The sequence below is a fragment of the Gadus morhua genome, chromosome 1 (assembly GCF_902167405.1).
Source record: "Gadus morhua chromosome 1, gadMor3.0, whole genome shotgun sequence".
Classification (NCBI taxonomy): Eukaryota; Metazoa; Chordata; class Actinopteri; order Gadiformes; family Gadidae; genus Gadus; species Gadus morhua.
The window spans coordinates 9,106,024-9,118,356 of NC_044048.1; the positions used below are offsets into that span (position 1 = coordinate 9,106,024).

The 12,333-nt window shown below is 45.3% G+C and overlaps 1 protein-coding gene across 6 annotated transcripts in view; it reads right to left on the bottom strand.

The window, feature by feature from the left end:
- The window catches only part of LOC115552726 (neuron navigator 1), a 99,671-nt gene extending 88,511 nt beyond the window's left edge, over window positions 1-11,160 (bottom strand). For all 6 annotated transcript variants that reach the window (XM_030369064.1, XM_030369056.1, XM_030369059.1 and 3 more), the window contains exons 1-3: window positions 11,004-11,160; window positions 6,781-6,947; window positions 1-609 (exon numbers count right to left, since the gene is read on the bottom strand). The exon at window positions 1-609 is cut by the window's left edge and continues 400 nt beyond it. In XM_030369064.1, the coding sequence (XP_030224924.1) occupies window positions 1-607 (607 nt within the window). In that variant the 5' untranslated portion in view covers window positions 608-609; window positions 6,781-6,947; window positions 11,004-11,160. The remainder of the gene's footprint in view (window positions 610-6,780; window positions 6,948-11,003) is intronic.
- Between the last annotated feature and the right edge of the window lie 1,173 nt (window positions 11,161-12,333).

A 12,333-nucleotide genomic window follows, 5' to 3' on the forward strand; every position in this document is an offset into this window, starting at 1 on the left:
AGACGTGCCCCCGTCTGAACTGCAGCCGGGGCGAGTGTCCGCTCGCGTACCACGCCTGGTTCTGATTGGTGCAGGGGGCGTTCCCGTTGCGGTTGCCACCCTGGGGGTCGGTGTGCGTGTGCGGGGGCGGTGCGGCGCTGTGCGGCGTGCGTTTGCTCTGGTCAGGCAGATCCCTGGCCTCCCTGCGCGGGGACTGCGGGCTGCCGCAGGCCGAGCGCGAGGCCTTGGGAACGGGTAGCGCCCCGGCCCTTTGGAGGAGTTGATTCCTCAGGGAGACGTCTCTCAGGAGGCCCCTGCTGGAGGAGGCGTCTGGGATGTTGGAGCAGGAAGAGGAAGCCGAGGAGGAGGACGAGGAGGAGGAGGAAGAGGACAGGAGTGTGCGGGGTTTCTGTAAATACGTGGCTGTGTGAGTAGGGGTGTGTGTTGGTGTTTGTTTAGGGGTGTGTGTGGGCGTGTGTTTAGGGGTGTGTGTCGAGGGCCGGGGGAGGCTGCTGGTGTTGCGGCGAGGGTCTGGTTTGGGTGAGGTGGGCAGAAGGCTGTGGGGGAGGGGGATTCCAGATGAGGAAGGACCCCGGGAGGCCGACTTCACGTTGACACCTCCACTCATCGCTGGGTTGGAGAAACACACACACACACACACACACACACACACACACACACACACACACACACACACACACACACACACACACACACACACACACACACACACAACACACACCACACAGATAAAGTCAAAGTCAGTCATTGACAAGCAGGCTACACACGATGAAGTTACAACATGACCACTCAGACCATATCTTTCTATAAATGTAGGAGCATATAATGATGAATAGACTGACTATCAATAGAGCATGAACATAAGGGGTTAAATAATTAAGCTTTAGAAAACGTGAACATTTTAAATAAGAAAAATTGGAAGAAAAAAATGTCCTGGTAAAGAGATCTATCAGCGATTAGTTGTAATGTGATTATGTGATGTGTTGTGGTTCGCAGTTAACACACTCAGTGCAGGCATGAGTGTGTGTGTGTGTGTCATCAGTCTGTGCCCATATGACTGAGAGTTGGTTAACCACGAGTTGAACTTATTTTCAGCAGGAATGTCAATGTGATGCAACTTGCCTTAAGGAGTTTAAAATCCAAAAACACTTTCTTACACGCACACACACACGCCGACACCGACAAACACACACACACACACATACACATAAACACACTCACACACAAACACACACAAACAAACGCACACACACAAACTTTCTCACCCACACACATGCACAGACACACGAACACACACACAGATCCATTCCTAAAGCAAAGGGAACACACTGTTGAAGAACACTATGTTCCAATTTCAGATGCTCAAGTTCCGCAAAGTACACACATACAAATTCAGCAGAACCTAGTGACTATACAAGCACACATATAGCCACACACACACACACACACACACACACACACACACACACACACACACACACACACACACACACACACACACACACACACACACACACACACACACACACACACACACGTTTCTCACACCGCAGCAAGCCGAAGCAAGCCTTCTCCTCACCTGATTTCCTTTGGGTCTAAATGTTCAGTAAATATCCTCACAAACTACTAACATTGGGTGAAGATCCCCTCTTGACTTCAAATGACACTAAAGCTGGAGTCACATGAGAAACCATCTCCGCTCTCCACCGTTTTAGAGCGTTTCACTCGACTATCGCCATTTACGCTCGCTGTGTCAAAGCATTTAATATCATATAATTAAACTAGCGCCCACTTTGTCACAGGATGGAGCAAAGGAGGAGTGCAAAGAGGGGGAAAGAAACCTTTCTACATAGACCAAAGAGAGAGAGAGAGAGAGAGAGAGAGAGAGAGAGAGAGAGAGAGAGAGAGAGAGAGAGAGAGAGAGAGAGAGAGAGAGAGAGAGAGAGAGAGGTCGCAGGGATTTGAGAGATTTATTCCAACCTGATTTCTGTGGTTATAAACACAGCTGTAGGATCCTAGCGCTAGCGTTGCTCATTTCATTCACTACAAACACACGCAGGATAAATGACAGTCGGACTACGAGTGTGGTCGAGAGATGACAGTGGAAACAGGGAAGACCTACTGTTACTGTCAAAGCATCTTTAAAACTGGGAAAAATGCAAAATATGGTACTATTAAAGTAACACCTACATTAACACCTGATTTATCCAACAGTATTAGATGGTCATTCATTAATCAAACAGATTCATCACTGAGTGAATTAGGTAGGTTTTGTGAGGTAGATAAAATAACTTCTTGATTGTGGCGTCTTTAGAACTCAATATCTGTTGTTGAGCGCATGAAGAAGAGCTGGTTACCAGCTGCTCGGCTCCCTACGACACACACATATCCAAACACAGAGACAGACAAACATAAACAACAAACACATACACACACACACACACACACACACACACACACACACACACAAGCAACACATGCACCTTGCTCACAGCGATAACACTAACACATGAGCAGGCGTACTCATGTCATGCGTGCCCCGACGCTGCCGTCTCCAGGAGCCCGAGTGTGTGCCAGAGACTTCACGGATGAAGATGTTCGAATTGAGGAAGAGATTTGTCTGATTAAATGTCCTCAAAGTCAGGAGAACGCAGCACTGGGTTAAGATCACATGCTGCGTCCTCGTCACACGGCCAGACATCTGTACATCAGTAGTGTTTGGAAATAAGCATTTATGTGTTTTTGTGTTTACTCTGTTTGCTATGGTTGTGATTCTTCTATACAATTTTCTTTTTTATTGAGGAAAACACACCCTTGAGAGGGATATAGACCACAGTGTCTGAGCAACACTCTGTAAGAAAAGTGGCGGAGGACATCTTCCATCACCTCTGCTATCCTTATTCTATTCTGTCCCTTGTCTGTTTTTCTCTACTTGTTCCGATCTCCCCCATCTTCCCATTCTCTCCCCCTCTCCCTCTCCCTTTCTTCCTCAGGGGACCCAGTGGCAGACACCACTAATAAGCTTAATAATTCCACTCCGTCTGACAGAATTCCTACTCGGATTCCTGGGAACACAGGTGTGGTCTAGAACCCGGGCTCTATCAGTATGGAAATCCGCTATTCCCCAATGGATTGTTGCAGGCATGCCATTACTGGTCCAAATCATCAGCACACTGACACACAAGAACCCACAAACAGCAGCACATACACACACACAAACACACACGCACACTCACAGACACACACATACACACTTACAGACACACACACAAACACAAACACAGGTTCAGCTGGTGATGTGTGTTCTCCTAATTATGTGTATTATTATCTTTATTGACAGACTCAAAGGTACAAATATAACACACATTATGAAGACAAACATAAAATAAAATATAACCGCAAGCAGTGATTAACGGGGTCCAAGCAAAATTAAAAGTCAAGAACAAACTAATGGAAGATATATAAATATAACATATAATTGCCGTATTTAAGGAAAGATGTTCCACTTATAAACCTGAACTGCAGCCTCATTCACATGGTCCAAATGTCGATTGATAAGCACACAACATCCAGAAAACTCAAAGCACACATTTCTCAAGTGAATTAAGGGCTTTCTTCAAAGCATATAGCCTACCTGACATTTTTTTTAAATTCTGGGGAAATTAAACATTTTTAGTCAAGAACACTAACGGAAAAAATATAAATATGACAGCGATAATTATGAAAGAAAAAGGGTTAATGAAAAAGTTTCGCTTAAAGCCATACTGTGTCTTGGCAGTCGGATTCTTGGAAACTAATGAGCCTGAATGTTGATTGCCTGATGAATTTCAGGTGCTGTTCAATGTTGTGTTTCTTAAATGAGTGGCAATGACAGAATGTCATGTGCAGCTTGTTCATAATGCACTAAATCAGGATTTGAACAGTCAACCTATGGATCACCAGTAGGCCTACACGGCATAATCCCGTTGAGCCACTGACATTCCTGAACTGCATCAAGCCTCATTCACATGCTGAAAATGTCGATTGATAAGCACACATCAAGAAAACTCCAAGCACACATTTCACAAGAGAATTAAGGGTTTTCTTAAAAGAGTACAGATCTGAAAATTTGCACTCTTAATGGTATCCACCTAATGAAAGCCGTATGGTAGTTATACAATAACAAAATGGTCGTATAGGCAAAATCGGTTGGGACTGTGTATGTTTGGCTTTTCTATCAAATTCTGGGAAAAGTAAACAATAGAGCAGAAAACGGTAAAAAAAAAGATGCATCGGATTTAAGAGATTAATACGATGAAAGAATTTTGAGTCCATCTACTAAGGAGAAATAAATCTAGTTCATACTTTTTTTAAATAGCGCCACCTTTAGGTGCAGTACCACGATTTGGGTTTATGGGTAGTGGGGGGCATTGGTATCTACCTAATAATAGTCATATGTTTTTTTATAGCCTACAATAACAAAATGGTCATATAAGAAAAATGGTGCAACTGCTCCAAGTTTATTGGCCAATATTTCTCAAATGGAACTAAGTAAAACAAATTATGTTTTGCGTGAGGCTTTATCTAAAGATTTTGTGTGTATATTTTGGTGAATTTTTTATTATTTTTTGTAGCCTGTGAATCTTTTTATCATGTTTAGCTTTAATATGAAATTGTGGGAAAAGTAAAAAATGTTAGGGCATAAGAGTGTTTTATGAATGCATCTGATTCTAGAGATTAATATTCTGAAATAATTTTGAGTCCAGGTCAATCTGGTGAGGGGAAATAAGCCTTATTCATGATTTTTTACAATTGTGCCACCTTTGGGTGCAGTAGGCTACCACAAATTTGGGTTCATGGGTAGTGGGGGTTATTGGTAACCATACCTGAAAATGTCAAGAGTTTTTGACTTACGGTATAGGCTGCAGTATGTATTTTACAGAATTTGAGGGGGAAAAAACCCGTTACAGAAACAATAGGGGACCAAGCAGCCCCTAATTATACATAGCACATCTGCTCATCAATGGTACAGATGTTGGTTCCAATATTTCCAAAGGCTGGAGGAATTTCTTGTTTCACTTAGGTTAGGGTCTGTCAAAGACCTTATAATGCCATTCCTAGACTAAGTAAGCCTGCACATAAATGTAAACATAAAATTCCTAAGCAATGCTTGGAAAGTGAGAACATAACAGTTCACAAACATCTTGCTCGCTCTTTCCCACCTCCGGTACTCAGCAGGATTCTGAGAGCGTCATTAAATGCCACCTTTGTGTTGTTCATCTTTCCTTTGCTATGGCTACACCATAGATGTACTGTGTAAAGTGGAGTACAGTATGACAGGTCTGTGTGTCGCTTATGTGTTAGTGAGCGTTAGAGAGAGGATGAATAAGTCCAGTGGTATAATCGGCTGAGGAAGACAGTGGATGTAGAGTTTATCTGCTTAATATATATAAGGAGAAAAATGGTAAGGGAATATTTAGGGACCCACTGGGCTCATGTAGCCTAGGTTTCTAAGAGCTGGTGAGTTCCACACGTGGTCATAAGGTGACGTTAAGAGATATGGATTTCGTCATGAAAGAAAGCCCTGTATACCGAAGCGGTTTTGCGGCCTAAAATTGTGTTATTTTATATTATATTACAATCAAATGATATTGTATATATCAATATTATATAATTGATAGCAAAACACACCTTGAGTAGTTTGTGGGTTTCTTTTTTTGAACGATGGGAAGAGTTTTGTCCGTCACTTGTTCAAAAGTGTTACATGGTTCAATTGAGACTATACTGACATCTACTGGCCATAGTGGTGTATTTATTCTATTCAAGTTAGTGCTGCACTATTGAATCGCAAGTCAACAAACCCACAGCATCAAACCCATTAAACCCAGCGGTTTCCTGTAATCAACTGACTGAAAGAGAAGACGATGGTACCTCTGGAGAAACAACCGGGAAAGACAGGCACATATACACACACACATGCTTACACACACGCTTACATGTCCAAACTCTCATTACACACATGAACAAACAAAAACACACACACACACACACACACACACACACACACACACACACACACACACACACACACACACACACACACTACAAAAATATTAACGCAAAGGCACAGACACATGTTAATCTGAAACACCATCAAATAAACAAACGCTTTTGTTTGCACACATACAAACAAACACATGCAAATGCACACTGCAGCAAAAAAGGTAAAGAAAAACTCACACAAAGGCAATTGATGTGATGAATTCAGACTGACTCATCACAGAATCAATAGATACCAACAGAGGGGGAGGGGGAGGGGTTACTTTGTGTGTGAGCGTGTGTGTATGTGCGTGTGTGTGTGTGCGTGTGCTTGTGTGGGTGCGCACTTCGGTGTGTGCGTGTGTGTGTGTGTTTTCTGTATACGTAGTTGTCAGTGCACATGTGTGTATTAAGCTTGAACGCATAGCAAAGTACACATTATGTAAATCCCACAATTACATGATTGATATATTCAGATATGAATATATTTCTATAAAGATAACAACAATGATAACATCAGTTTACAAGCCAATGGCTTAAAGCAGTGTAGGGTTAGGGTGAAATTACTTATGTGTCTTCTGACACAAACACAAGTCAAATTCTAATTTACCTCAACAAAATCAAGATGTGTCAAGATTTACATGTTCAATTACACACACACAGACATGCACAGACACACCCACACACACACAGACAAACACACAAACCAAGATCATCAAACAGCCAGGTGGCAACCCTATAGGCACAGAGAAGTGACCTTACCTTATAATGACTCTCTCTCTCTCTCTCTGTCTCTCTTGGCGGGCCGTTAGGTGAACCAGTCCAGTCCGTGCGAGGTCACACTCCTTCAGCGTCTCTCAAACAATGGGGTATTTTTTCCTGGAACACTGTTGCATCCTTAGTGCTGCCCTCCCATTGGTCCACACCTCCTACCCATTCACAGAGACAGGAAGCGGTGACAAACAGGAACGGCGTCTTCGACCAATCAGAGTGGGAAGGTGACTCACTTTCAAAGTCACTTTCTTCAATTAAATCAGTGCTCTCATCTCGCTTTTTCTTTTTACAGGAAAACCTCTCTTTCCTCAAAAACAAAAAAAACCTGGTTGAAACAATGAGTAACTGTTTATATGCCCGTCGTGAGTCACTGATATGAATGTTAATTCAATTGGCATACAATGACTCATGAAGTATAGTTACTAAATAGTACAACTGCCATTAATAGAAGCTTTCCAGGAGCCTAGATAGTCCATTGGCAAGGGAAACAAATCAGGTTCACCCTTCAACATCAACCACCACATTTGAAACCCCCTGAAAAACAAGTTGAATTAGATGAAGCCAAAGATACCATCCGAGAGCAGTCATACATCCAGCAATCATCAGTGATACAAATCAGTTACCAGTTACAGCCACTACAATCCAGCGACAATGACCGGACTTCTCTCTCTTTATGTCTGGTATTTCTGTCTAAGCTCTCTCGGATGTGTGTGTGCGTGTGTGTGTGTGTGTGTGTTTGTCTGTGTGTCTGTCTCTGTGTGTGTGTGTGTGTGTGTGTGTGTGTGTGTGTGTGTGTGTGTGTGTGTGTGTGTGTGTGTGTGTGTGTGTGTGTGTGTGTGTGTGTGTGTGTGTGTGTGTGTGTGCATGTGTGCGCGTGTGTGAGCGCACAGGTCCGGCGTGCTGCACTGAGTCACACAGCAGCTGCTGACTCAAGCAGAACCCCACGTGTCACCCCTGGCTACGGGATACCCTGCACACCCCCCACCAGCTCCACCTAGCCCGCCGCTCTGTTCCCTCTGAAGCTGCCTCGCGCCGCCTCTCTCCTCTCCATCGATCCACTCTTATCCTCCTCCTCTCGCCCTTTCCTTTAAAGACTCTTAGATGCTGTATTCTATGGATACAGAGTATACGTTCAGGAAGGAGGTCATAGCCGTGCTGAGGTCAGTGCTTAATCTCACAAGGGATGAGGAAAAATGGCAAAGAGTCCACTGAAGAGACAGAAAAACAAGCATCACCAGAATAGAACCAGCTAAGTAATTCACTAACTAACAAAAATACAGTTGAAACGCAACAGACGCACAAATGCTGTGAAAGTGTGTGGAACACGCAGTAAAGTTCACACTCACCCTCTGCGTACGCGGAGATGCGTGGAGCCACGTGTGCGAGTGCGTTGAGTATGTTCCCCTCAGTCCCTGGCTGTGTGTCGGAGTGCGTTGGCCACGCGGGCCTGTGTGTGTGTCATTCTAACGCTTGACAACGTCACTCCGTTCTATGGCTGCCGCAGTACGCCTGCATCCTCCTCTCTCACTGCGCCCTTTCTCTCCCTTCCCCTCGCTCTCGCTCTCTCTCCCTCATCCCCATCTCTCTTTCTCCCTCTCCCTCTCCCTCTCTCTCTCTCTCTCTCTCTCTCTCTCTCTCTCTCTCTCTCTCTCTCTCTCTCTCTCTCTCGCCCATCCCCTTGCAATTGATATATCTCCATCCCCCCTGTCTCTCCCTCTCCCTCCCCCTCTCCCTCTCTCTCTCCCCCTTTCCCTCTCCCTCCCTCTCCCCCTCTCCCTCTCCCTCTCAGTAATGGACCTGTTGGCTCCGTGCTGGCCATCTCCCCTCTCTCACAGATTGAAATATGAGTCCAGTTAAAGCAGAGGCACGGTGGCCATTTAGCAGGTTGCGAGTGCACGTAGTGCACGTGGTGCCCGCCGATCTGCCTGCACTCACAGCACGGCTGAGATCTCGGGTGTGCGTGTGCGCACGAGTGTGTTTGTCAGCGACTATAAAGTAAATGTGTCATGATGGATCATTAAAAATGATTAAATGTTTCTCTGGCCACATGCGTTGAATGTCCCCGCCCACCAGCTCCATCTCCGCTCTGGTGAGGGGGTCGGGGTACCAAGGATGTGGAGTCCCCCCATATACTGATCGCCATTTGAAGTACATATATACTGTCCATTCACACAGAGTCACCCACACCCACACACACACACACACTGTGATAAATAATGAGAGCAGAGAGACACAACGGTGCATCTATATGCTGAACATGCCCTGAGGGACCAACACAGGAGCCCACCACCGGCCCACCGAGGCTGAAGGACAGGAGGACAGCAGGACAGGAGGACAGGAGGACAGCAGGACAGGAGGACAGGAGGACAGCAGGACAGGAGGACAGGAGGAAAGGACAGGACAGGAGGACAGAAGGACAGGAGGATAGGGGGACAGGAGGACAGGGGACAGGAGGACATGGGTACAGGAGGACAGGAGGACAGGGGGACAGGAGGACAGGACAGGAGGACAGGGGGACAGGAGGACAGGGGGACAGGAGGACAGGACAGGAGGACAGGGGGACAGGAGGACAGGGGGACAGGAGGACAGGAGGAGAGGGGGACATGGGTACAGGAGGACAGGAGGGGGGTGGAGGACAGGACAGGAGGACAGCAGGACAGGACAGGTGGACCAGGAGGGGTGTGGAGGACTGGTGGACAGCAGGACAGGAGGACAGCAGGACAGGAGGACAGGGGGACAGGAGGGGGGTGGAGGCAGGGACGATAACCAATGGAAAGGTTTAAACTGGGCCACCAGCCGATCGGTCCCCACGTGCCCGCTGAGAAGGGATCCGTGTGCACAGAGTGGAGCGACACACGGGAACCGGCGCATAAACCAGCGCTCTGACCTTGGGCTGGGCTCAGCGTCCTGCGGCCCCACGCCGTCCCGGCTGGACCGCGGCGCGCTGTGCACCTCTCATCTCCTCAGGCTGTAGGGCCGACATTCTCCACCGTCTCCCAGAGAAACCATCAAACCAGCCTGGTTCAAAGCAGAGGGGCTCGTGACGCAGAGTATGGACACACAGCCCCAGTACTTAGCCGTCAGCCAGAAGGAGTATCTCATCCACCGATACACCATACCGCGTTTACAGCCAAAAGGGGAAACGTCTTGTCATAACACAACTAACACTTTGTATAAAGCCTTCCTCTTTTTGGTCCTTCACATTATATAAACATGTTTTATGTTCTTTGCAACAATAAGAAAGGTATATCCATGTCAGTTCTGCTTCCCTCACACAGGTGAAATCTCTTCTCCCCTTCAAATGTATTTCTGATCACACGCGGATGGATGTGATGTCAGATTCCCCTCGATACTTGGATCGCTTGCCTTCTTCCCCCTAGTGAGGGAGGTCTCATATTACTGCAGTGCAGGCTTACGATCCGTCAGCCCCAAACTCATACACACACACACACACTCTCACACACACACACACACACACACACACACACACACACACACACACACACACACACACACACACACACACACACACACACATATACACTCTCACACACATACACACACACACACACATACACACACACACACAAACACACACACACACACAAACGTACAAACGTACAGGCGACAGGACTGAATACTTAATAAGGATTGCGTAGACAATACACAAATGCTGGATTCAGGTTCACAATAAGACGTTGAGGACATTTAGACAACATGATTTGACCTTTAATATACCAGGGTGAACTCCTCTAAGTGCCTTCCGTGTAAACACGTTTGTGTGTATTTGTGTAGCCAGCGAATGGCCGTGAACTTCATCATGCAATAACTTGCAGCCTAACAGCTTTCTGGCTGATCACATATTGATCAGGCTTTGACTGAGAACTGGTGGAAGCAGGGGGCGTCAACAAGTAATAAATCACAGACTGTCTACGCTGAAAGAAGAAATACACAACAATGAAAGACATTACAGAGGAAATGCTACCCCACATACTCACAATAATCTGATTGTCCAAGCATGTTAGTTGAATCACTAATGAAATAACTTTTTAAGAATATAGACTCTGTATAAAATTCACCTTGCAATGTGTAGATGCTGTTTACCGGGGATGAACCAGTTGTGCTGCCATACCCCCACCGCACACATGCACAGACTATGGAACTGTAGACAAAGCCCAACATCTATACTTAAGGAAGAGGCAATCACTTACATGAAGCGGACCACCATCAGGGGCTCTCAGTGACGGCTGCTGGCCGTGAGTCTGTTGCATTAAATCCCCAGGGGAGGAGATCTGTGCAACCTGCTAGACAGTCCAGACTCTCAAGACTTAAGCAGCACACACACAAGCACACAATCACATGATGGCTTGCGTTTATCATCTGGCTTTTGAAACGGGAAGTGACTCCTAACGAAGGGATTGTGGGTAGTGGTGTGTGCATGTGTGTGTTTGTAGGTGTGTATGTGTGTGTGTGTGTGTGTGTGTGTGTGTGTGTGTGTGTGTGTGTGTGTGTGTGTGTGTGTGTGTGTGTGTGTGTGTGTGTGTGTGTGTGTGTGTGTCTGGGTCTAAAGGGGGATGGGTTAATGTCAAAGCTAATCTTCTGATGTCCTCAAGGGAGTAATAGCTTGACAGATGCTGCTTTGACAAAAGGCCACTTGTGCCACTGTCTTCCCAGAGCTGAGATGTGGGTGTGGTGGTGGTGATTTTGGAAGAGATAGGCCTCCACCCTTTATCCTGAGTGGCATAATAGAGTGTAAGCATGGTGTAAAAGCAACTACCGCAGGGAATAAAGGAAGAATATGAAGAAAACGATCAAGCATTTAACAGTTTTTATCTTTATCTGAATGTTTGTCGTTACTCTCTCAAATAATCTTGCATCAGAAAAATATGTTTTGGATGGTGTGTTTTTGAAAGGGAAAACTCTGCAACATCCCGGTTGAAAAAATAAATCTAGCGATTACAAATTATACATATATTTATCACTTTATCTATAGAAATAAGGGAAGCGATTATTGTCCGGGAATCAGTTCTTTCAGTTCCGTTCACTATCACAATTCGTTTGTTTGATATGTTCGTTTGATTTGTTTGTTAAGTCAGATGGTCTGTTACGTCATTTGACAGGAAATCGGAAATTATGGATTCAATGTTAATCAACATGCATGTAGCCTACTACTTTCTAATGTTCTGGCAAAATTACCCTGTGTAAATATTAAGCATATATATAAAGCAAATACATGCCTTTTTTGCATAAATATCCTTAATAAATAATGGGGTGGAGTAGGAATTAAATGGCTTCTTCCAAGAAGCGCTAATAAACAGTGAAGCAGCACTGTGCGAATTCCCTACTAGATCAAACGAGACTCGTAATAGCACGTAAAACAATACTAAAGCGATCGTTAGTTAACTTGTGTGGTGGTGCCGTATCATTTGTTTACCCATGGGCCATGGCAACGCGATTGCTACCTGCTGTAGTACTCTCATTGGCTGAATCTATGAGAAAGTTTTAGACTCAATCAATATAAGGTTGCAAGCTAAGACGAAG